Below are 27,825 nucleotides of genomic sequence, written 5' to 3'. Positions count from 1 at the left end.
TTAGATCGCTATTATGTTAGTTAGATCAGTTTACACATTTTTTTTCTCATCACAAAATTGGTGTATATTGATATAAGTAGAAATTTTTGGACGATTTACCCTAAATAACCTGAAATAATGATTCTTCATAGTGTAATTACTAATGTTTGTTTTACAACTTTTTCTAAAATTAAAGAAACAAAAAAATATCAACAGAAATAGCGTAAAATGTATCACTTTACACTTGTTAGCGGGTGGTCAATTCAGTGTGGTGTAAAATGATTTATGTCCCATTACATCACTTTACACGTATATAAAGTTGCCGAGCATGGCGATATAACTGGGTTTTTATTTAATTACGAAAAAACTACATGCTATATTTCCCAAACTGGCACACTGCCTAATTATATCTAACATTACCTTTCACCTAAAAAATATTTCACCAAGTTATCTCTAATAGCGACGAAGCAGGATTTTTTTTAACTTCAAATGCGATTTCCCAAAAATCACCATTTTCGACTTAACTCCGTTTTCACTGGGGGTACAGATATAATCGAACAGAGACAGTACACGATCCACCTTGTATCACATAAAAGAAAATGAATGACACTTATTGCCTCTAGTCTAGTGTGATACAGTCAGAGAGCGTACAAAAAGGACTGCGACACGCCAGTTAGGTTCTGTTTTTGCGACATACACAGTCGCTCACTCACCGAATTAGACGTGGTACGTCATTCTAGATTAGTTTATCAATGTCAAGTAATGTAATATACAGGGTGTCTTAAGTTAATTAGTGAACTTTCTGAAATCATGAAAACACTTCTGTACTTATATGTAAATGTGTGGCAATTAAGGTAGTAGGCCAACTTGGTGACCATCTGGTCTAGTAGTTCGCGTACCAGATAACTCGGTTCTCGGATGGATCAACATCATCATTTCAGCCATAGGACATCCACTGTTAAACATAGGCCTCCTTCAAGGACTCCCATAATGGGCGGTTAGTGGCGGCCTGCATCCAGCGCCTTCCTGCTACCTTTCTCGGTTGGATATCATGTTTAAAACTTAATTTAGGACGTTCATTTACTCAAAGGACTGAAGACCTCTAAAGATTAGGTCGCTGACACTGGATAAAAAAGGGATCACTGTGGTTGTTAAAATGGTCGCTTAGATTCAATTCAACAATGAACTGAAATTCTGATTCTGCCTTCTCAGCAATAGCAGTAAAAAGATGTGGGAATCGTCCTTTAAAAAACTTGGCTGCCCTACCCCAGTCTGTTGCCACTCACGCATTAAAAGAATTGAGGGAACGTTGTTACAACGAAGAATGAATTTCTTGGAACCATCTTCGGGGCTTCGTTGTGTATTAATTCTGATATCAATATCGCCATGAAAAAGAAATACGTTTTAATATGCAGCGAGACCAAATGAAAAGTAAAGAGTAAGGATAGACGCCTCGAGAATGCCCGCGGGAACATTTTGTGCTCAGAAAATGAAATACAAAAGACTATTATCTCTTGAATCCGGTCTTTACTTTAGAGAAATAATGTGAAAATGTATTATTACCTATGGAGTAGTTTTTGAACGTGTTTTATGTAGATACATCTCTATTCTACCTCTATGTAACTATGTATATGATATGTCGGAGGGTCGGTAAATAATTTGCTCAGATGCAGAGTCTGTGTCTTCGTCCATGGTAAATTTTTGAAATAAATACTCCAAAGGCGTCCAGATATAAATTGTAATCGAAAGAAATCAATTTACACTCAAAATAATACGCATAGGGCTCGATGCAAATGGATAACGTTCCGACCGATGTGCGTACACGATGGCATGGCAGCCGGAGCATAAGTGGCGCGCTCGCGAATGCCAGTGCAGACTTTTTTGACAAATGACGTGTCGATTTTAGTGCCGCGCCGACAGACATATCATCTATTACATAGATTTGTATTTGCCATGGATTTCTGGCATGTTAAATAGATGGATACTCTATCTTATAGAAACTGATAAACCACAAGAAACATAAGTAAGATCTAGGTGGTTACATCACATCTAGGAATCGATCTCGTCCAGACAACTTGATGATAGGAGAGTTAAGAATATACACAGACTGTATTTTTCTCATCTATACTAATATTATAAAGCTGAAGAGTTTGTTTGTTTGTTTGTTTGTTTGTTTGTTTGTTTGTTTGTTTGTTTGGTTGAACGCGCTAATCTCAGGAACTACTGGACCGATTTGAAAAATTCTTTTTGTGTTGGATAGCCCGTTAGTTCCTGAAGGCTTTAGGCTATATATCATCACGCTAAGACCAATAGGAGCGGAGCACCAATGAAGAATGTTTCAAATCAGTGATTTTTTTCCTTTTGAGAGCTGACGCTGCGTAAACGGTTAAAGTTTCGCAAAAATCATGTATGACAGGATTGTTCCCCTTTAAAAGTTCTAAAAAAAAGTCCGCGATAGTATATGTCTATCTTTTAAGGTTGGCTCATAGTAACCCTTTTTATGCAAAAAGAAATCTGTTTTATATTAATGCATTATTTGCGGAGGTTTTTTCATAAACATGATATTAATCCTTATCCAAATAAATAAGTTATTCATCACAAGTATTTAATTTTAAACATACTTGGCCTTTACACCATTCGATTTCAATAAATATCTTAGGAGAAATCGCAGTTTTAAAATAACATTGCAGCAAAATAATGATCAAATAACGCGCCTACACGATTTCATACGACGAATTACGATGTGCAAGGCCGGCGGGCAGGCATGAGGGGGAAGGGGGGGTTAGCTCTGCGAGATACCATGCCGCGCGGCTCAGACGCGTGGTCGGCTCCTTACGGAACGGTTGTGCTCAGCGAACTACTTTAAAAATTAGTTTTTCCAAAATATCATCGTATAATACTTATTACATGAATAAATTTTGTTTCAGTTTGCTTAATTTCCTTATCTAAACACATACATTATTTGATTTAGTGTAGTAGTTTAGGTAATTCTTTTACCGTGAAACTTATTAGATGAAGAAGTTTTATTTCAGTTTGGTTATTTTTTGTTAATTTCCTTATGTAAACAGATACATTGAATATTTGATTTTGTGTTTAGGGTAATTGTTTTACCGTGAAACTTATTAGATGAAGAAGTTTTATTTCAGTTCGGTTATTTTCGTTAATTTTCTTATGTAAACAGTTACATTAAATAATATTATGATCATAGTAGTTTAGGGTAAATCTTACCGTGGATAGGTGATATCTTATTGTATAATAATAACTTTTAAAGTAATTCAAATTATTTTTTTTACATAAATATGTTGTATAATTATGAATAAAAATGCCTAGAAAAAGATCTCAACTTTCTCGGCAGTCTGCCACTGCAAAACGGCTGCGACTTCTGCGCAGCAATGAGACAGAGGATGAAATTATGCATAGGTTGGCTACTCAACGAGAAATCAATGAACAAAACCGCGCTAGAGAAACAAGCGTTGAACGAACACAACGTTTGGCTTCACAAAATTCTCGGACTTCGGCGAATCGACAACGGGAATCAAGTACTGAACGTTCTCAACGTTTGGCCTCACAGAATTCCCGAACTTTAGCAAACCGCGAACGTGAAACAAGCGCTGAACGTTCGCAACGTTTAGCCGCACAAATGTCCATAACTTTTACGAACCGCGAACGGGAAACAAGCTCTGAACGTTCGCAACGTTTGGCCGCACAGAATTCCCGAACTTCAGCAAACCGCGAACGGGAAACAAGCGCTGAACGTTCTCAACGTTTAGCCGCCCAAATGTCCCTAACTTTTACGAATCGCGAACGGGAAACAAGCGCTGAACGTTCGCAACGTTTGGCCGCACAAAATTCCCGAACTTCAGCAAACCGCGATCGTGAAACAAACGCTGAACGTTCGCAACGTTTGGCCGCACAGAATTCCCGAACTTCAGCAAACCGCGAACGGGAAACAAGCGCTGAACGTTCTCAACGTTTAGCCGCACAAATGTCCCTAACTTTTACGAACCGCGAACGGGAAACAAGCGCTGAACGTTCGCAACGTTTGGCCGCACAAAATTCCCGAACTTCAGCAAACCGCGATCGTGAAACAAACGCTGAACGTTCGCAACGTTTGGCCTCACAGAATTCCCGAACTTCAGCAAACCGAGATCGTGAAACAAGCGCTGAACGTTCGCAACGTTTGGCCACACAGAATTCCCGAACGTTGGCGAACAGACAGCGGGAATCAAGCGCTGAACGTTCCCACCGAATAGCTGAACAAAATTCAAGATCAGCAATGAATAGAACTCGCAGGGAGCACAACTTATTGAATTCTGCTTTTGCTTATGACTTTAACCTTGATTATTTTGTGCTAAATGATATTGATATTGGTAGAATGGATAAAATATGCAACCAATGCCAAGCAAAGAAATGGAAGGCTGAAGCTCCTGGTCTGTGTTGTAGTAGTGGCAAAATAAATATAGGTAAAATTCCCGCACCAACATCAGTTTTAAAAGAACTGATATCAGGAGCACATCCATCATCAAAACATTTCTTGAACCATTCAAGGAAATATAATACACTTTTTCAGATGACTTCATTTGGTGCCAAAGAAATTCGAGAGGGGAACTTTATGCCCACATTTAAAGTGCAGGGGCAAGTTTATCATTTGGTCGGCAATTTACTTCCGGCTGAAGGTGCACAACCAGAATTTTTGCAAATATACTTTGTTTCTCATGCAGATCAGGTATCCTTGCGTTCAAATTTAAACCCGACCTTACAAATTGATCTCATAGATGCACTACAAAAATATCTTTACGAAAATAATACGTATATTCAAAGTTTTAAATACAATCTCGAAAATAGACCAGTGAGTGATTTAAAACTCATCATTCATGCTGATGTAAAACCTGTCAATGATCATCGAGGTAGATATAATGTGCCAATAGTAGACGAAGTAGCTGTTCTTTTGATAGACGAGGATAAAGGTCCCCGAGATATTGTGTTGAATGCAAGAGATGGTCAACTTCAACGAGTTTCTGAGCTTCACAGATCTTATGACCCACTTCAATATCCCTTACTGTTTCCATCTGGCAATGACGGGTACTGCATAAACATTCCACAACAGAATGGTGCTGCTGTACCTAAAACTGTATCATGTATGCAGTTTTATGCCTTTAGACTCATGGTGAGAATAGATGATTTTAACAGCTTACATTATTTCAAAGGATTATTTAACCAATATTGTGTTGATATGGCGGCAAAAATGATATCTGAGAGGCTTGATTTCATCAAAAGAAATCAAAAAAAATTGAGAGCTGAAGAATACATTCATTTAAGAGATGCCGTGAACAATGATGGCAATATAGACGCTTCTAATATTGGCCAACATGTTATATTACCGTCGTCATTCACAGGATCTCCAAGATATATGAACGAAAAAAGTCAAGATGCCATGACATTCGTCAGAAAGTTTGGAAGACCAGATCTCTTTATTACATTTACATGTAACCCTGAATGGCCAGAAATAAAAAATGAGTTATTACCTGATCAAAAATCATACGACAGACATGATTTAGTTTCCAGAGTATTTCACTTAAAACTAAAGAAAATGATAGACCTATTGACAAAGAAACATATATTTGGACCAACTCAAGCTTTTGTTTACAGCGTTGAATGGCAAAAAAGGGGCTTACCTCACGCCCATATTTTATTATGGCTAACAAACAAAGTACAACCTGATTCTATAGATGAAATAATATCGGCTGAAATACCTGACAAACATCAAGATCCCATGCTTCATAATATCATCATAAAAAACATGATACATGGTCCCTGTGGATTTCATAACCCTACGTCACCATGTATGAAAGAAAACATTTGTTCTAAAAAGTACCCTAAGTCTTTTATTTCTGAAACACAAACTGGTGATGACGGTTATCCAACCTACAGGCGCAGATCTCCAGATAATGGTGGAAACACGGGAATTGTTCGTGTCAAAGGAACAGATATGAGCGTGGATAATAGGTGGGTGGTACCTTATAACCCAGTCCTTTCACGAAGTTTCAATGCGCATATCAACGTAGAATTTTGTCAATCGGTCAAAGCTATTAAATATATTTGTAAATATATTCATAAAGGTTCTGATCAAGCTACATTTACTTTACAAAATATGAATGATGAAGTAGAAAAATATCTAAATGGTCGCTATATTAGTTCATCTGAGGCGTTTTGGAGAATTTTCCAATTTTCTATTCATGAACGCTTCCCGGCAGTTATTCATTTAGCAGTTCACTTAGAAAACGGACAACGAATTTATTTTAACAATGAAAATCTCCAAGAGCGGGTCAACAATCCCCCTCAGACAACGCTTACAGCGTTTTTCGATCTGTGCAGAAGAGATGTATTTGCAAAAACTCTTTTATATCAAGAAGTACCCCAATATTACACATGGGAAAGAAATACATTTTCCAGAAGGAAACGTGGGCAAGATGTTGATGGATTCCCAGGTGTAAAAAAAGATACAGCTTTGGGCCGTGTGTATAATGTTCATCCGACTCAAACTGAATGCTTTTATTTAAGAATTTTATTGCAACATGTTCGCGGTCCCACGTCATTTGAAGATCTTAAAACCGTCGATGGTATTATTTTACAGACATATCAAGCCGCCTGCAAGAAATTAGGTCTACTGGAAGGAGATCATCATTGGGAAAATACTCTATCAGACGCAGTTTTATCAGAGCCAGCCACAAAATTAAGGGAATTATTTACCATCATCCTTATATTTTGTCAGCCATCTGACCCCTTCGAGATATGGATTAAATTTCGTAATGATTTGTGTGAAGATATATTAAATAGAAATCGTAATGAAAATCAGGACATGACATTACAATTCGATGATAATATGTACAATGAAGGACTAATGATGATTGAAGATAAGATTCATGAGATGTGTGATAAATCTTTAACTGATTTTGGACTTCCAGCATCGAATAGAAATAATTCAAATAGCAATATGGATCCGTTGGAAGAAGCATTGCGGAAACCTCATGATATAAATAAATTAAGTGATTATATTTCTGAAAACGAACCTAAGTTAGTGGATGACCAGCTGACTGCTTATGATTGTGTTTTGAATAGTGTTCGTTTAAATGAAGGGAAGATATTTTTTTTGGATGCTCCTGGAGGAACCGGCAAAACTTTTGTTACCAATTTGATATTAGCTAAAGTTAGGTCTGAAGAAAAACTAGCTTTAGCCGTAGCGTCATCGGGCATCGCTGCGACTTTACTAGCGGGTGGACGGACCGCTCATTCAACTTTTAAACTGCCTTTGACTGTTACTTTGCAGAAAGATAGCGTGTGCTCGATCCGTAAAAATGGCCCTCTAGGAAAAGTTTTGCAAGATGTCAGCTTAATAATATGGGACGAATGCACTATGATTCATAGAGCTCATGTAGAGGCTTTAGATAGGACTCTTCGAGATATCAGAAGCTCTGACAAAATCATGGGTGGAATCACTGTCATGTTTGCTGGTGATTTTCGCCAAACATTACCAGTGATAGTTAGGGGAACAAGAGCTGACATTGTGAAGTCTTGCTTAAAAACTTCCCCATTATGGAAATTCGTTCATACCCTAAAACTATCTACTAATATGAGAGCACATTTGGGTGGAGGTAATACAAATTTTCCTTTAAAGTTACTTTTAATAGGAGACGGGAAAGTACCTCATTCCGAAAACAAAATTGAAATTGATGGTGATTTAGGTGAGAAAGTTACCAATGTTGAAGACCTAATCTCCAAGGTCTACCCAGATGTAGTCCATATTGAAACAAAGGACTATCAGTGGATGTGTCAAAGGGCAATATTGGCAGCTAGAAATAGTACTGTTGACGACATCAATAACCTAATCTTGGGTAAACTCCCAGGTGACAGCATTGAGTTTATGTCCATTGATGGGGTAATGGATCAGGAGGATGCGGTACATTACCCAAGAGAATTTTTAAATTCTTTGCAACCGAGTGGCCTTCCCCCACATTTACTTAAACTAAAAATAGGCACTCCTATTGTGTTACTCAGAAACCTCAAACCACCAAATTTATGCAACGGAACCAGACTCCAAGTTAAATTTCTTCGCGATAACTTGATTGGTGCTACAGTTTTGACTGGTTCAGCTGTAGGGCAAACAGTGCTGATACCTCGCATCCCCATGATTCCAACAGATTTGCCTTTTACCTTCAAACGAATTCAATTTCCGGTGAAAGTATCTTTTGCGGTCACAATTAATAAGGCCCAGGGGCAAACATTTAAACAGGTAGGTATTGATTTACGCCAAGAGTGTTTCTCGCACGGGCAACTATATGTTGCCCTATCGAGATCTGGTTCTGGTGTAAATCAATACCTACTTCTGCCGAGGGAAAAGAAAACTAAAAATATAGTTTACGCAGAAGTACTTTAAAATAACATTAGTTTTAAATTTTTTGTGCATTTTTTGGCAATAATCTATATGATATCCCCACTTCCCTACTAATATTATAAATGCGAAAGTAACACTGTACAAACCACTGAACCGATTTTGATGAAATTTGGCATAGAGAAGTTTGAGTTCCGGGGAAAGGACATAGAATAGTTTTTATCCCGGTTTTTGAAATAGGGACGCGCTCGATAGAGTTTTCCTGTGACAGACAAAATTTCACGCGGGCGAAGCCGCGGGCGGCCGCTAGTCTCACATATTTTTAGTGCTAACATTCTGGACACTTATTTCGTTTCTACACACGCATGTCGTAAAGGAACAGGAAAGGTAATCTAGGTTATTACGAACAAACTTTGAGCCATAAAGCGGAACGATTGTGGCTGCTGTAACGGCTAGAGCAAGCTCTACTTGTGAAATACGGCTCATAGTTGTCCTAAAACAGGAACATAGTTGTCCTAAAACTGTGTATTCGTATAGAAACAGGACTGTGTATTTAGGCGTTCGCTTAATTAAGTCTCTACCAAGAAAATAGACACAATAACAAGGAGTTCTAAAGTACGGCCAACTATGCAGCGATACAAAAGGTCGATACGACTGTCGAGTTGATTATTAAACCATATTATCTTTTATACATATAGGCTGAGTTGCACCATCTTACTTTAACTGTAACAAACGTCAAAAATCTGTCAAACTCCATAAAAAGCACCAGTTATCGTTATAGTTACCGTTAAAGTTAGGTGGTGCAACTCAGCCTTAGTAGACTACAACCTTCACGGGTCGCGGAACATATGCCACTCTCAACATCTTAGCAGTTATAATAAGCAATAAATAAATATGTCAGTCGCAAAAACATCCCTTTTAACCTACATTCCTTTTAAGCTTTAACAAAGCTAGCTTAAACAAGAACTAAATGACGACTAATATTTATAATATGTTTGATTGACACATTATTTCATAACACAGCTCGTTTAATCTCATGGCTCATTGGAATTCTTTGATCTTTTATAAGACAACTCCTACGCCTTATCGATATTATTTATTACTATTTATTATGCTATAACGGAAAATAATATTATAAAAGCTAAACAGGATTATCCAATTCCATACAATCTCCGAAGAAACAGGTTTACTGCGATTCCGACTAATTCTATATAATGAAGTTAATCCTGGAGGTGGAAGCAAAAACCTTGGCGGTCTTGGCAGTGAAGGGAAAAAGGGATTTTCGCCTAATTAATAACAAAAACGTCTTACAAAGGCTGACTAAATGAGTATTTATTAGGGCTCCTTGTGAACCTGAATATTTTGGCTGGGGCTCGGGAAAATATGCATATGAAGATAAAGGGTTAAGTATAATATGTTTGTTTAAGCTTTTCGATTTTCTCAAGGTTTTTGTTGTGTTACATCGAAAACTGTATCAGTACCTATATTTTTAGTGGGTACAGACTCTCAAATTAAATGTTCTGAATACGATTCGCAGATGACATTCACATTCTGAAATGCCTTTTTGTATTTAATCATCATCATCATCGTTTCAGCCATAGGACGACCACTGCTGTACATAGGCTTCCCCCAATGATTTTCATAATGGCCGGTTGGTGGCGGCCGGTTCGAATATTCTTTCGTATTTACTTTTTATTAATCCACAACGAGGAAGCTCTTGGCCTGCATCTCACCTAATGGAAAGTTATCCTCCACCTCCTTAAATTTTCGCTCATCATCACTTCAACAAGACCTCACTAGTTCTAGCAAGGACGACTTACTTAACTTTTAATGCAGATGCCAAAAACATCTTTGAGGTCTTGCTCTACAAAAGCACAGCGAATTCAAAAACCTTAGATCAGTGTTTTTCAACCTGTGGGTCGCGACCCCCTGGGAGGTCGTAAAAACTACTTTAGTAAAAAATACAGTAAAGTTTTAAGATATTTTTATCCGAAATCTATTTAGTAATTATGCAAATGCGTAAATGTTGTATGGATTAAACTTTAATTAAAGTATTTGGTTCCTAGAACATCTTTGTAAGGGTTGAAAAATACTGCCTTAGATCAAGACAAACTCATTTAACTTTTTTTAACTGCAGGTCCGAATTTCGTTGATATCTAATTAATTCACGATCTTGTCTATTAAACCCCTCACATTCCACTTGCTAATGTCAACCACACGTTATCCCGTTAACGACTCGTCAAACTTCATGTGAACGCTCGTTGAATTAACTTGCCACTTGCTCCCTATTCCCTTTCGACCCATAAACTTGCGTGGATCTTATTGAATGTTGATTACGCGATTGGGCGACCATAAGGCATGGCCCGGATACTTGGGCACAGTATGGAAGTGATCACTATCTTACTAAATAGGCGCACAGTGTTGGACATGGTCGGTATGTAGTGTCATAGTGTCATGGTGGAACAGTTCAACATTTATTTTGACTAGCGACCGCCCGCGACTTCGTACGCGTGGCTCCCGTTTTACCCCCTTAGGGGTGGTTTTGTAAAATCCTTTTTAGCGGATGCCTGCGTCATAACATCTACCTGCATGCCAAATTTCAGCCCGATCCGTCCAGTGGTTTGGGCTGTGCGTTGATAGATCACTTTGTCAGTCAGTCAGTCAGTCAGTCACCTTTGAGTTATTATTTAGATAAGATAAGGCTGTCTCCCAAGAGAAAAGTAGTTATTAGGCACATCACGGTACTTAGGTTAATAAGTAAACTAATTATGGCTTTTATCTTCGTTAAACATATACAGGGAATTAAAGGGATCAATTTTGTAAATCAAATAGGTTTTGGGGCTGATCCAAAAGTGGGACACAGTCAGCCCCAAAAGTTACTGTATAATTGTTTCAATATTGTTTAAATCAAACCAGATTTTTTTAAATGACAACATCATAATATTATGTATTTTACCGAAATCATGCATTATTAACATTACCTGAGAATAAGAAGCAAAATATTATATTATTAAGTAGAATAAGCATAAGCCTACTGAATCTTACTATGTTACGGTTTATCAGCCAAATATCAGTTTGTGCGGAACACCACACTATTCTCCCTTATTGGATTGAAGGAGCCATCGGTTAGGAAAGTAACCTTGAATGCTGTAGGGTGACCAACTGACCATCAACACATTGTCTTTTTCTCTTTGACTTCTCTCAACAAATCATAGCCATTTTCCAATTGACATTAGTATGAAGTAATAAGCTCATGTTGATCTTGCAGAGAGTTCCTATTATCTTAGTTCTCATCATCAGATGAAATTGAAAACAAACTCCGTTCCAAATAAATACATAGCTCAATAAAACATCGTTCCGTTAAGTTTTGGGCCTTTCTGTCGCTGTGGTGGTCTCTACATTGGTTGTTATTTATACGAATAGATCTAACATAAGACAAATCCTCCACACCCCTAACCCATAGCCACCCTACCCCAAAAGTAAGTCACTCAATCCATAGCCAACGATGAGTTTACAATAAGTTTGAGTCGGGTCAAACTAAATTCGCTTCGTCCTTCTGAGGGACGATTTACTAAAGTCATATTCATTACTAAGCTTAATATTCCAAAGTGATTTTAAGCGGAACTTCGCAGGGCTTAGGGACTCTTAATAACGTCTAATGACAGCTTAATTGCTTGTAACTTAATTTAAATATTACGCTTTCAATTTTTTAATTTGTTAGAAGCGACTAGCCCACTAGGTAAGTACGTCGAATAACCATTGACATCAGACTATACTCCTGATCTGACACAAATATTTTAGCTTAGCTGTAAAAGTGCACTATAAATTGCTAAATAGGTACTCTTATTTAAAAAGAAATAATTATATGTATACCTGGGTAATTATAGATAAATAACAGATTCTACTAGAGATGGGACATACTCGTACTACAAATTGAGAAATGATGTCTTTATAGGTAATTTATTTATTTCCACACATTTACACTATAATTACAGGTAAGACCTAATACGACCTAACCTAGCTGTATGTCTAAAGTAGCTTTAGCATTATCATCTACTCAATCATACTTATTTTCTTGATTTTCTACCTCCTATAAACTTATTGCATTACTGAAGAAATAGTTTTCAATGCTTTGACAACTTATATCTATTCTGACTCGCTCGTAATTATTGACAATATTCTATAACTAAAATGCTTTTGTGTTGGAATTCAAAGAGAAACATACTAAATTATAGCAATCCTTCTCTTGTGATTAGCGGTTATGGGCTTAAAGCTAAGAACCTAAAGCTCTATTTCGCTTTATCCGGGCAGGCAAAGCTCTAAAAAATTCATACATTTTCCAAGCCTTCCATTAGGCTAAATTTGTATTCTCTACTGTATAAACATTTCTTGCTTTGAAATATTATCAGCTAGATGAATATTCAGGCTATTTTTACCGAGAATGGTAGGCGACAATTAAGAAACTAATTGACAATAATACGTAGTTCAATATACGAGGATGTTTATTGCCATGTTCATAGCGACTTCATTTAATTATCTGCCATTTTTGAATAGAAATAAAATTTAGATTAAGCTACCTGCCTGCGGAAATAAGGTATCAGGACCGGTCATTGTGGAAATCCATGGGGGAGGCCTTTGTCCAGCAATGGACGTCATTTGGCTGAAACGAATGAATCTGCCTAATGTGACGTCAGCATTATAATATAATATGATGTATGCGATAGCAACTTTTCCTGTCTGTTAAGTATTGATACCTCAGATCATAGAAGGGAAATGCCTACTGACACAGTTTTGATAAATTTTGGCATAGAGATTAGATTAAGCTAAGGAAAACGTTAAATGGGGAAATAGAAAAAGTTTATAGTATAATTAAACACACGTTGAGTTATAGAAGAGTCAAAAGTGGCACCAAGTGGTTCGTGTAATATATGCTCGGTGCTGGCTAGCTAGTAGTGTCTAGTTTTGCAAAACATTGACACACAATAAGCAAAAAGGTCAAATAGGGTCTAATATCAATTTTTATGTGTTACCCAGAAATTTTGAAGTCAAATCAAAAGAAGCGGGTGTTCTTTTCGATCGACTTATACGAACTTTTATTTATTATTTGTTGTAGTATGTAATTAAAAAGTATTTCCGAATAGTTTATACCAACTAAGATAAATGGAGCAATACTTTAAGAGAAGAACCGAAGGCAAGCGCGCTTCGCTATTTACAGAATTTAGTTAGAACGCAGGTATTTCTGTAAATGCACCTTTATTTTACGAACTACCTTACTTTTGCGGGTACCTATTTCGTCGAGTGGCTTGCACTCTCCGACCAATGTGGTTGGGTGCTCTCCTGAACGTTACGGGAAATGGCATTTTAGTTTTGAGAGATATCTTAACATCGATGTTTTTAGAATCTGCCTGCAGTATATTTCATTCTCATTCTGATTAATCTAAATTTTCTTAGTTACGCAGTAATAATACCCGATATGAAACGAACCTTAAATAGTAAAATCTTACTATTTAAGGTTACAAGTACAATAGCGGTATCATCAGCGACCGGACCGTGTAGACTTAATTCTAAGTAGTCATCCTCTTAGACATAGTAACATTGGTTATACGAGCTTATACGTAGCTTAACACGAGGGGTAAACGGGACTTAAAAATTTCAAAATCGGTTTGTTCCGCCTTTTCATTATTCTAACTACTACACTTTTTACAGCAATCCAAAAATTTAATCTGACACAAATGTGACTTTGCCTAGAGAGGCTGGTCGTTTCACAAGTTCTCCAAATTACTCACAAAACTGTGGGCTGAGTGTGAGTTTACATCAAATTTAAAAAATGTATGAAAATTTTAGTTTTTGAACGTTTCCCGCTAGGGGCGCTGTACAATCCGTCATACATTATTTTAATGTCATTTTTTGACGCGCTCACTAGTGAGTGGGTTTGATGTAAACTCGCACTATAAGGCTTGATTTCCTCCTACGCTGACGTCGATCGTACTAAATTATCTACCGCTGACGACAGCGTTGCAGTGCGGTGCTTCATAGAACATTGTGTTTATTCCTACGTTCGACCGATGTACGCGACCGACACGTCGGCGTAGGAGGAAATCAAGCCTAACGAATACATAATTATCTATAACTAATGTCACATTGGCTATAGCCAAATGATCTAACAGGCGATCCTTCTTCCAGTGCCAGCGTACAACGTATCCATCTACTTCGTGGAGGGCACGGTGCTGGATGTGCTACAGACCGGGAAGACCGCCCTGGTGAAGTGCATCGCCCATGGCGCGTATCCGCAGCCCGACCTGGCGTGGTGGATGGACCGTAAACACCTCACGCAGCATAGCAATCAGGTGAGAAGATAATTCTTTGGACATAGTTGATCATGACGACCTTGAAAAAATTACTCGACTGCAAAACTTTTGACTTGCCCAGACTTGCCTAACCTAAAATGGCATTGACACAGGATATCACAATTAAATTAAACTCAAAAGATTAATATTTTATTAATCAAACGAAGAAAAACATCTTCTTTGTGTTGTCACCTGTCATTCGCCTTGCACTAGAGAAAAATCGATCCTAAACTTCAAACTTCTCCTTTGTTCTTCGGATCAGTTAAACTTTCCCCTAGGACAAACTTGTCCTTTACTGTTTTAACTGTTTGGGTCTTTATTAGCTGTCCCGTTTACATCCTGGCTACACAGGACTGGCAACGGTGGGAATAAGAGGTGGGAATAGACCTGTTCTTTAACAGTACAAAGATATCATAAATGAAACCCTAAGTACAACAGTGTATGTAGTTGCCTTGACAAAAAACTGGGACACTAAACTTTCTTTTCTTGCAGAGCTGGAGCAACTCCTCCCGGATTTCGGTCTCGTTCCTGGAGCTGACCCCGACGGTGGTGGACAACGGCGCGACCCTCGCATGCGTCGCCACCAACCCCGCCATGGCGCCCAGTAGGGGATCCAAAGCTGACGTCATCACGCTCAACGTCACTTGTAAGTTAAATTTTAGGGAATAAAGAAGAAGACGGCGTTTTCTTCGCCACGCCACTGTAGGAAGTCAATAGCTTTTGTCACTTCTAAGTGGGACCTCCAAGGGTAGATCCTTCCATTCCTAGAGTAAACACTGACGGTGGTGGACAACGGCGCGACCCTCGCATGCGTCGCCACCAACCCCGCCATGGCACCCAGCAGGGGATCTAAAGCTGACGTCATCACGCTCAACGTCACTTGTAAGTGGGACCTGGGACCTCCAAGGGTAGACCCTTCCATTCCTAGTGTAGACACTAACGGTGGTGGAGAACCAACCCCGCCATGGCGCCCAGCAGGGGGTCCAAAGCTGACGTCATCACGCTCAACGTCACTTGTAAGTTGAATTTTGATGCAAGCAGAACATAGCAAAGTTGTCTACTCTCTAATACCCTCGAGGAATTCTAAAGCTGACGTTGTCACCTCTTCAGATGATCGAATTCAAAGCACATCTCTATCAGGAATACGGTATCGTTGTCTCCAACAGTAGGGACAATTTGTGACTTTTGCAAGCATGATAGAGTTTTTTATTTTACGCCATAACATGTAGGGGGTCGACAGCTGACGATTATCACGCTCAATTTTGAAAACTGGTCTATGGGGTTTCAGTCTGTTGACTCCGTTATTTTGTTCACAGATAGTCCTATAGTAGAAATATCGAGAGTGGACGACGGCTCTTTGACTGAAGTGGTTGAGCTGGACACCCTGAGCCTGAAGTGCGAAGTGAAGGCCAACCCACCTGTAGACAAGTTTAAGTGGTATTTTAATGTAAGTAACATTGACCAAACCCTTCCATCTTATGTATTATCCTAAGCGTAAATGATTTAAATGCGCTGGACGCAGGCCGCTACCAACCGGGCAACATGGAAAGCATTGGGGGAGGCCTATGTTCAGCAGTGGACGTCCATGGCTAAGATGATGTGATGATACTACACATACATATACCATGAACTATTCTTCTTTTCTCTTCATATAGCTGGTATCTATGACGCAGATCTGTAGGTGTACCGTAGAGTAAGTCAGCGTCACCTTTCCCTGCAATTTGTAGAACATACCTACATTACACAACTTATAACTATTTTTGTCCATAAATCTGATTTGCCTCCTCTGGGCAGCTAATTATTAATGATAGTCTAGTTTGCTCTCCGTAGCTCGTAAACAAAATTAACATGGAAACTGTTGCACAAGACTTAAAATGTCAATGCAGGCGTGTTATTGGTAGAACTTGCTTCCTCTTCTAGACAACCCAAGGTTGACAATTCTTTGAAATAAAAACATATTCCTTTCCTGAACAGGCTACGAACACTTAACTTCAGATTCTCGTAGCTACGCCGTAGCTACGTCGTCCTCGTAGCTACTTAACTAAGAATGATTTACTTCTCACTTGAGTTCACTTGATTACACAGTGCGCTAATTAGTGGCAGATTTGCGGCTTACCGTTGACAGGCAGAGATTAGTCACGGAGTCACTTTAAACCTACAAACCTACAACTTATATGGAACTATCTAATAAATTAAACTATAGAAGTAGAAATGGCAATGAAAAAGGGTTAAAATTTCAGTGCATGCATTTAACAAGGTACCATCATCGTAATTATACTTATTTCCTTATTTGAAAAACTTTAACTAGGGCTGGGTTGCACCATCTTACTTTAACTTTGTTAAACGTCAAAAATCTGTCAAATTCCATACAAAAAGCACCGGTTATCGTCATAGTTACCGTCAAATTTAGGTGGTGCAACTCAGACTAACACTTCTAATGTTGACAACTAATTCATCTTCTCTGCATAAGTGACTTGAGGCACATATTCTAACAAAAATTGTAAAAATACGATCGTATGTTAAACTCTAAAATACATATTGTATCCAAAAACAAATTACCCCTTCCAATATCGCAGAAACATCAATACAAAAACAAAAATGTCACGCAAAGTTAATATCGGCAGCCTTCGACGTGGCGCCTTACATCACTGCCTGCATGTCCCAAAAATTGGGTTCTCGGCTCGAAACAACGTCATTAGTGATACGGAGGTTTGACATGCCATATCATGTAATATGGGTCATGCGACACATTCGTCAAAAACAAATCCTCACTCCAACAAGAAGATTCAAAGATTTATGTCTAGAAACACCTAGATTAACTAAGATAAACTACTAGATTTCATTAATATGCGCGCTATAACTTACGTACCTTTTCATCGCGAAATTCCGTTCCTATCGGCCAATGGGTTATAATTCGTCCAAGGTTATGAACGAGTAGGTGTAGGCTGCCTCACTTTTAAAACATCGATCTATCGGAGGCATACCTAGACTAAGGAATAAGGATACGTAGACGATGTATTATACTGAAATATGGAGCGAAAGAGATGAGTAGGCAGATAAAAGATTACCATGTCAAAGATAAAAGCGCGACAGACGCGCTGCTAAAAATTTCGTACTATGACTATGTGCACAGTAGCTATGTGACAGCAGATACCCTTCACATTATAAAAACGCCGCTGCCGCGCTGCAGTCGCGCTATACTAACGCTCTAATGTGAAAGCGCTCTAAGATCATGCATTAAAGGATTCCGTACCTGAAGGGTGTCAAAGGAATCCTATAAATATGCCTCCGCTGTCTGTCCGCGAACTACGATATGTTAGGAATAGGAAGGAAAATAGCTATTCAGAGAATACTCATGTATTCTCTGAACAGCTATGTATTCTCTTTTGCCAAATTGTCGAAACCTAGTGCTTATTCTTTCTGTCTCAGTGATCATCATCAGATTTAATTAAAACCAAAGGAATACGAGATTATTAATCAATATTTATTCCATTTTAGGATAGTCTAATTAGATCTGGAGGCATCTGGGGGGACAGCGTGACGTCTTCCAGCCTTCAAATAGAAGAAACTACACGCAGACACGCTGGGAGGTACTCCTGCGCAGCGAGCAACGCCGTGGGCGAAACTAGGGCGGACCCCGTCAATATTACCGTGCATTGTGAGTATTGTAGATATGGATTAAGTACTTAACTGTGGGTGGCACAGATTGGATGATAGAGATTGTCACTTCTGTTGTTAGAGATAAGAATTGATTAATATATCTATGGATTTAGGAGTGTGATCGAGTGTCGTGAAACCAAGATCTAAACTCAATTCATTCTCCTCAAATGTTATAGATTCATCTGCAGTCTTTTCGAATTTCGTAAGTGATACGGACACTTAGGCTGGGTTGCACAATCTTACTTTTAATTTAACAAACGTCAAAAATCTGTCAAACTCCATACAAAACACACTGGTTATCGTTATAGTTACTGTTAAAGTAAGGTAGTGCAACTCAGTCTTAGACATTACCGACCGATATCGAGTTGGATATCAGTCTTTTTCCCCAAAATGAAAACTGACACTGAAGCACTATATACTTACTTACTTACAGAATCAGTTTTTTCTTTCATAAACTACATGACAAGTTTGGAAAAAGCGTGAAATTTCAACTCAGAAGCACGGTCTTAAGTCGTAACTCTGTGAGATTAAAAACTGGTCACCGGCAGCGCCTAATTGCTGTAAAAGTAATCCTATTGCGCTAATAAAGAAGCATGTTTATTGTTCGAAGTCATACACTGTTGCATGTCTGATATCCGTGTAAATCACGTAGTAATGAGTACCCTTAAACAAGCTTTTGAAGCAATTGCATTCTAAAGAAAACTTGTCAAGATATTTTTGTTTAAAGTTGAGTACTTAAATGAAGTGTTTTATATGGTGTTATAGGTGTACCAGAATCTCATGGCAAATGGGGAAAATAAACTTTGTTGAGTGCAATACTGGGGAAATTGGATTAAACGATCTTGATACTGTTTAATTTTTTATTTATGACTAATATTAATGAACATGAAGTACGAATGCCTACCTATACATTTTAGGTATGTGTATGAAGAATGTTGTTATACATCGGGTTTTTAACATAGAAACATGTCTTGAAAAATAAGTAAACCGTATATTACTGTAAATAATTTTATTATGTATCATACTTATAACTTATCACTTCATTCAGAACTAGAAAACGATTCTAAGAACTCCACTTGCATTTCTTGTTCTTCAATAGATGATAAAGTTAAAGAGGTATTTATACAGGGTGGAATTTTGTAATGCCACCTGGAGGGAAAGTACTCTTAATACTGTAGATAGAAAATTTTACAGAAAGAAAACATTCCTTTATTTTTGAAAAAAAAAACAGAATTGCATACAAAGATTTTTGAATTTTTTTCGAAAATTCTCTACTATACTTACCATACAATTTTCTGCAACATTATTAAAATAATTTAACATTTCATGGTTTTCCTTTCATTTGATTTATCAAGTTTGTTAGAGAGATTTCATCCTTATACTTAACCCTAACGATCGATGTAATAAAAATACAGGATGTAATTTTTAACAGATTTTAGTTGGTTCAATTCCCGGGTGTGGCAAGCAAATTTTTGGAAGTAGTTCTATTTCTTTTCAAAAATAAAGGAATGTTTTCTTTGAGAAAAAATGGCATTGTGGTGGTGGCTCACAAAATTCCACCCTGTATAATATAAAGTATTTTAATTACTCAAACTTGCTTGATGAAATCTTTTTTAAATTTCTTTACGTCATGGTCATAACTTTTTCACTATTCCTCTGCACCAATGTATGAAATACACCTGAAAACCCCGATAAAGCAGCTATTAGGTAAGAATAATATAAAAATAAACATGGGTTATGTTTATTTTCCTTCCTTCCATCCTTCTGACGCTGTTAGGTAATAAACTAAATGTATCAAAACATTTCACTCCAACTTCTGTCAACTCAACGACGCGCTTTAAAATCAAAGATTGACTTTGAATTATGCCTTATTTTACAATACACATTGAAAACAATATGATTTGCTTGAGCTTTTTCGAAATTTTCATAAAAATAACAAATAGGCATGAAGAGATTACAAAATTTCTGCAGCGGCTGACAGATCTCTTGATTTACTTTGACAGGTGACAATAAAGCCATAGACAATGGCCATATGAAAAACACACTTTTCCAATATTTTTGTTTGCCATGAGATTCTGGTACACCTATACTGACCTGGTAATGGTTAATACCAAAGACCGCTAGTTGACCACCTGGTCACTCAGCAAGAAGCTTACTGACCGAAATAATAGGTCTCTCCTTTAGGCTATTTTTTAAAGAATATTACCAATTTGTAAATACAATTGTTTATTTGTATTGAATAGGCTCCGAAATACTGAACCGATTTGAAAAATACTTTCTCCATTAGAATCTTATATTATTCTTGATGAACATAGGCGGTACGAAGTTCGCCGCATCAGCTAGTCTAGCTAAATGAATACAACCGAACTGAGAACAAAAAGTGGTATCTACTTTGAGTGTTCTAGGTGAGAATAGAGAGGGAATCTAACTCTTCAAACGCAGCAGTGCGATTCTATAAAAACTCACTGTAAACATCCAATGTAAATCCGCAGTGAATTCTTGTATTGGCATTCTATAAACACGCCAATCAATTCGAATTTATTCTAGCGCTACACTTGTGAGCGTGGCAGCAGGAGTCTATGTATCTGTATTTTGTTCAATAATGCAGATAATTCTAAATCTTTTTGGAAATATTCTTCTTGCAGACCCTCCAGAATGCGCGGAGCGTGGCGTCGTGCTTGTAAAAGAGACAATAAGATGCAACGCCCGTGGTTTACCTACCCCCGACACGTACTTCTGGCACGTGCAGCCGGCTAACTCCGACGTCCAGCACCTCACTACCGGCTCCCACCTGCTAACCCTGGCGCAGATCACTGGGCCTCTAGTCGGTAAGTTCCAAAATAAGTTCCTACACTCTGCACAGAACTGAAGAAGATAAGATGCAAGCCAGCAAGTTTCTTCTGGCACGTGCAGCCGGCTAACTCAGACGTCCAGCACCTCACTACTGGCTCCCACCTCCTAACCCTGGCGCAGATCACTGGGCCTCTAGTCGGTTAGTTCCAAAATAAGTTCCTACACTCTGCACAGAACTGAAGAAGATAAGATGCAAGCCAGCAAGTTTCTTCTGGCACGTGCAGCCGGCTAACTCAGATGTCCAGCACCTCACTACTGGCTCCCACCTCCTAACCCTGGTGCAGATCACTGGGCCTCTAGTCGGTAAGTTCCAAAATAAGTTCCTATACTCGGCAATGAACTGAAGAAGACAAGATGCAAGCCAGAAGTTTCTTCTGGCACGTGCAGCCGGCTAACTCAGACGTCCAGCACCTCACAACCGGTTCCCACCTCCTGACCCTGGCGCAGATCACTGGGCCGCTAGTTGGTAAGATCCAGAGCCTCGCCTCTATACACAGGGCTAGAGACAATAAGATGCAAGCATGTACGATACTTCTGATACGTGCAGCCGGCTAACTCAGATGTCCAGCACCTCACTACCGGTTCCCACCTGCTAACCCTGGCGCAGATCACTGGGCCTCTAGTCGGTAAGTTCCAAAATAAGTTCCTACACTCTGCACAGAACTGAACAAGAAAAGATGCAAGCCAGCAAGTTTTTTCTGGCACCTGCAGCCGGCTAACTCAGACGCACCTCACTACCGGATCCCACCTGCTAACCCTGGCGCAGATCACTGGGCCCTTTAGTCGGTAAGTTCCAAAGTCCCTCCACTATACACAGAACTAAAGAAAACAAGCCGATGCAAGTATGTAAGGTACTTCTGACACGTGCAGCCGGCTAACTCAGACGTCCAGCACCTCACCACCGGTTCCCATATCCTAACCCCGGCGCGATCACTGATGGGTCTCTAGTTGGTAAATTCCAGAGACTCGATTCTATGGACAGAGCTACAGAAGAAAATAAGAGCCAAAGATCGCGACCTTCCTCCCCCCGATACGTACTTCTGGCACGTACAGCTGGCCGCTTCAGATGTCCAGCACCTCACCACCGGTTCCCACCTCAAGTCGGTAAGTCCCCCACTCTACACAGAGTGAGGATTCGTCACGGAGCCCTAAGGTCCCGTCAAAGAACAGATAGACTAAAAAGATTATAAGTCGAACAAGGCTTTTCAAAAATTAAAAAGGCAGGTATCAATGAAAACTTTAATGACAGACAGCCAATTCATTTTATTTGAATGGTCACTTTTCTTCACTTTTTTGGACACTATCTTTTATCTTATGTTAAGTAATTATTTATAGATCCCCTAAAACTATTCCCACCGCTGCAACACCTGCCTGTGTAGCCAGGATCTACAGCTTGACTGCCAGTAAAAACCCAACCAGTGAAGGTCAAGTTGTAGATCCTCTAGCTTAATCAACTAAAAAATGGCCAGTATCTTCTATAACGATTTGATTTTAAAGCTACGCCGACAAGTGAGTTCAAAGCTTACTTTAACCCTCGTTCTCAGGGTAATCGTGACAAATAAGGGTCAATCTCGATTTTTCCAAATGGTTGATCACAAATGAAACCTTCCTAATCCATGTACTAAACAGGCAGGTAGTGTCCTTAAACACTTATATCTACTTATTTGGAGGGGTTCAAGTGTTTTTCGTATTGACATAGAAAATTGGTGACCCGATTTTGTTACGTTGGACACTTGATAAATCGCTCGATAAAATAATAACAGGCGCATTTTAAACATTAGCAAAATGCACCTACGCTTCAGGAAAATAGAAAGTAATTTAAATATTTTTATGTGCATTTATTTCACTTACAAATCATCAAATCTTTTAGTAATTTAAAATCTATTAGTATCAAGGACACGTGTATCACAGTCTTGCCCAGCCACCAGGTACCAGCGCTTCGGGAAAACATTTGGCAAAAGATGAGAAGCCGTTCCCCTATCTGTGGTTAAAATGAATTAATTGTAATTTAATTATAATTAATATTTAACAGGCACTCTAAAAGTGACCTGTGAGGCCAGCAACGGCATCGCATCACAGTACCAGCCGTGCGTCAAAACGTTCAGCTTGGACCAGCTGAGGCCACCACAGCCGAAGCAGTGCGACTTGGCTTACGAGCACGGGGAGTTCCAGATGAGATGCATACCAGGTAAGATTTGAGTAAATGGGGCCATCTACGTCACACGAATTAATAATAATAATAATAATAAAACGTTTATTGCCAGTAAAACCAAATACATAAAGTCCTTATATCTAGCGGATACCGCACTAAGCGAAGCTTGTGTCGCGGTAACCTTTAAAACTTGTTACACAAAAGAATCTTTACAAGTGGTCTGGGAACATTCAGATCAGACTATTACTAACAGTTTCATATTTTTTAAGGCTGGGTTGCACCATCTTACTTTAACTTTGACAAATGTAAAAATCTATCAAACTCCATACAAAATACACCGGTTATCGTTATAGTAACAGTCACGTTATGTGGTACAACTCAGCCTAAAAGTTTTCGAAACCCTAACTTTGTGAAAACCTCGAAAACATTTCTTGAAAACCCAACTTTTCAAAAAGTAAGTAACTTTTCGAAAACCTAACTTTCTGAAAAACCATCTTTTGCAAAAATTGCTTAAAATATGATACGTTTCAAAATTAAACACCCTTGTCACATAATGTGCCATTTTATTGACCCCTTCCACCCCCTCTAAACGATACCCTAAATAAACTTTTGTATTTTCCTCTTTTGCAGTGGAAAACGCGACCTACTACGAGGTATCCGTATGGCGGATGTCTCCCTCAAACTCCTCCTTGTACCTCGAACACAGGGGCTCGATGGGCTTCGGGGCCCGTCAGGCCCAGGCCCACGGGGGTGGCGTGTGGCTGGTGAGAGGAAGCCTGAGGATGTTGAGGCCTACGGATGAGGCTGGAGCCGCAGCGTGCAACAGATATGGGTGCTCGGATCCGCTGTTACTGAGGCCTACCGAGAATTTGCTGCATGCGGCCTCACCGCCTTGGTGGCACTGTGAGTACCTACTGTAGATTTGTTTTTTGACTAGCTTCTTTGAATTTCGCTAAAAAGTTTTTTATGTTCTTGTTGCTTTTCTTATGTACTTACTTATATTGACGGATTTAATATTAAAATCCGTCCGTCCAATAGTTTTTGCGTAAAAGTGCGTTTATTAAACTTTTTTACAGCTGGCAATGGATAATTAAAATCGGCTTAGTCCCACAGCGCATAGGTTCTATACTAAGAAAATGCTTTTTTATTTTTAATGTCGTGGAAGTCGTGGATCCGTTGGGAATTAAGTATGAACTTACATTTTTTGAAAACTATAATGTTGTGGACCTATGGGAATAAGCCTTAGAAAGGGCTTAAAATCACCAAGTGTTGACTATTTCAGTTTTAGGACTGGAATGTAGAAAACTTATGTCTTTAAATAACTGTCTTACAAGTTTGATGGTGTCTTTTCCCCAATTGAAAAAACGATTCCTCTTCTCATTCCAGTTGTAATGGACAAAGACGTGGGAATCTCCGTTGGCGCCGTGGTCCTGGTGGCCGTGTTCATCATCTCCACAGCCCTGGTCATCCGCCTGGCTCGGAGACCACGGCTGAAGACCCCCACTCCGGTCATACAGGTGTTGCAGCTGGATGACGTCACGCAGTACATTGATACTATTGCTGGTAAATAAACTTGTACTTGTATCTTAATTAATTTAAATTCTTTAGCTTTTTCATTTTGGTAAACTGATGCTGGAGTATTACAGGGTGTTCAAAAGTAATTAAGTAAATAAATAAATACAAAAAAGACGGCTAACTCAACTTAGTAAAATATTGTTTAATTTAAGAATCTAATGCTCAACGACCAAAATTAAATCAACAATTTCGTTGGGTTCATTGTATGAGATATCCATATATTTTTTTTTTTCATAAATACCTGCAATAACTACTTACGTCCCATAGTTCACGTTGTAACGAGACATTTACTCGTAGTTATAGGGCTGTTGTGAGTCTCAATACATAGGTACTTACACCTCAACATAATTGGGAAAAGCCGTAACCAGGCGATTGCCTTTTGTTGTCCAAACGTTATCTTACTAACACTAGAGAGCTCAAAAAGGCTACAAAAGACTCCCGTCTATTTAACTACACTACTTGCTTTCTTACAATTTCATAATTTTTCAACTTTGTAAACTTTTGCAGCAGAAAACAAGCGAGCTTCCTGCAGTCTCCGCTCCATACGCTCATGCAGCAGTGGCTACTCCGATGGTTCCGCCCCCGAGGAACCAGTGGCGCCGCCTATCGACCGTCGACGGAAACCCGTCGCAGTCTGGGAACACTGGGACGCACCACCCCCTGACGTCACGCTCACTTTGCATAGAGAGAGCGCTGTGTAGTACATAAACGTTTCGGTAGATGGCGCTAAATTGGGGTTTTCTAGTTGTCAAAACGCGAGCCATTTGAGAACTATGACGTCATCAGGTCGCAAGCTCTATTGATTGACTGTATTTATTGATTGCAAAGCTAGTAAAATAGCAATGGTTTTTAAGCAGTTGTGTCTTGGAATCATTGGTTATTGGTGTCAACTACCCAATTGTCACTAACTTGATAGCGCTGCAAGCGAGTTCAGAGTTGTCGCGCTTACTTTATACAGGGTGAGCGCTGTATTGTGTATGAAAACTATATTGATGTGAATAGATGGCGCCACAGGCAAGACGAAATTTGCCGAAGCTGCTGGCTGGGTCCGCTATTGCCAAATCTGTCACTGCTGGATGTGCTTTTGGACAGACTTGAATCAAGTTCGAGTTAATCGACTTATTACAGTTTTTTTTATTTGTTCAGGTTGTTCCAAAATCAGGGGTGGAATTGTGTAAAGCAATCGTAATAATTTGACAGTTCATAACGTACGATTATTCTGTCAAACGCTTTGTTTAACTGACTTTATCGTACGTTATGAACTGTCAAATGATAACGATTGCTTTACACAATTCCACCTCTGTGATTGTTTGGTTTGTCTATTGACTTCCTCGGACCTGAGATACAATGCAGCAATAATCAAATTAATTAATTGTTACGTCTGAACCCATACCTATAGTCATCATTAATTCGAATAAAATATTTTTCAAATAGAGGACGTCCGTTGTGGCTAAGAAAAAGCTTTATTTCCCAGAAATAGAATAAAAAATCTATCAATAAAATAGACATCGAAGAGCCTTTCAAGAAAACTTTGTAAATAGCCATAATATAATCTGAATTTCGAATAATAGTCAAATTATCTGTTAATTATACAAAACATTCTGTCCTTGTTGTTATTAAAAACGAAATTATATTAATTGATTCCTGTCCTGTCATATTTAAGAGCATTATAATGTGTGTGACACGAAAGCCGACTGTAAGCGACTTTCAATGGTTAAAATAAATAAAACGTTTATTATTATACAATGTCATAGTTTATTGATAAGTTACAAAATAAATTATCTAATTACAAATAAGTTACTATATCTAACAATAAATTACTTATATTAAAATTCGTTTTTTTTTACTTCAAAATGAAGATTCCGGGATATCACCTCTGTTTAGCGAAGTTTTGGATTCTTCTAGAACGGCTGAAACCTTGTTATCTTTGTCACCAACGACTGTTATAGAAGAGCCATCTGACCTGTCTTGTTTGAATGAGAATACCTTCTCTTCTTCAGGTAGAACAACAATTGGATTGGCACTTAATGATCCTTCAGTTGTCACAGCAGTACTGGATGATTCTTGAGGCGTAGTGGTGTCAGGAGCTGAGGTTCTTAAGCTTGATCGTGACGTTGAAGTCCTGACCCGTTTTCTGTACACTCGTTTTGGTTTAAAGTGGCTGGATTTGGTACTCGTAGATACCGCAACCGACTTTCTTGTTGTATAAGGTACTGCTATTGTCTTCTTCGTAGTATTAATTGTCTCTTCTACTGGCTTCTTTATTGGCACTGGCTCATTGACTTCAGGTGGTGGTACATATACGTCTTTTGGCGTTTCAGAAACATCTATACTTTGCAATTCGGGTGTCCTATTTATAGCACTGACGACTTTATTGACTTTTTCATCTTGGAAATCATCTGGTTTGCGGTTATTTACCTGTTTGTACGAGAATTTTGACAGAATAGGTGTCAGTGTAACCTTTTGTGGACTATCATCATCAGTTTGCGTTATCAATAAAGGAGCGTTGACTATTGATGAACTTACTTCCTTGTCGTGTGCTGCAGTATCAAATTTGGCACCCGAGCCAGAATATGATGTAGATCCATCTTGACTCACCGTTTTGTACGAATAATGGCTTGAATTCGAACTGACGGCAACTGAGTGCGACTTACAATTTTTACTTACTCCGCCACGGGTGCGATTTTTGCATTTCTCAGCTACTGCAGAATGTCCTTTGTCATGTTGATGAGTTTCTGCTGGCCCGGTGGGATACAGCATTGGTCTATCGAGCTTAGCACCTTCAGTAACTTTGACATCGGAATAATCGGTCACGCTGCCGTCTTCATGAACTGTCTTGTAAGAGAAACCTGTATGAGAACTAGGAGAAG

At 38.8% G+C, this 27,825-nt stretch overlaps 1 protein-coding gene across 1 annotated transcript in view; it reads left to right on the top strand.

Moving 5' to 3' along the window:
* The window catches only part of LOC135080891 (hemicentin-1-like), a 200,778-nt gene extending 175,122 nt beyond the window's left edge, over positions 1-25,656 (top strand). Inside the window, exons 9-17 of the mRNA XM_063975619.1 lie at positions 14,552-14,715; positions 15,208-15,361; positions 16,032-16,162; positions 18,214-18,373; positions 21,021-21,203; positions 23,261-23,416; positions 24,011-24,283; positions 24,767-24,943; positions 25,463-25,656. Coding sequence (XP_063831689.1) covers positions 14,552-14,715; positions 15,208-15,361; positions 16,032-16,162; positions 18,214-18,373; positions 21,021-21,203; positions 23,261-23,416; positions 24,011-24,283; positions 24,767-24,943; positions 25,463-25,656 — 1,592 coding nt within the window. The remainder of the gene's footprint in view (positions 1-14,551; positions 14,716-15,207; positions 15,362-16,031; positions 16,163-18,213; positions 18,374-21,020; positions 21,204-23,260; positions 23,417-24,010; positions 24,284-24,766; positions 24,944-25,462) is intronic.
* The last annotated feature ends 2,169 nt before the right edge of the window (positions 25,657-27,825 follow it).

The sequence above is a fragment of the Ostrinia nubilalis genome, chromosome 18 (assembly GCF_963855985.1).
Source record: "Ostrinia nubilalis chromosome 18, ilOstNubi1.1, whole genome shotgun sequence".
Taxonomy (NCBI): Eukaryota; Metazoa; Arthropoda; class Insecta; order Lepidoptera; family Crambidae; genus Ostrinia; species Ostrinia nubilalis.
Note: the sequence above shows the minus strand (reverse complement) of the source record. Positions and strands in the feature narration are given on the sequence as shown.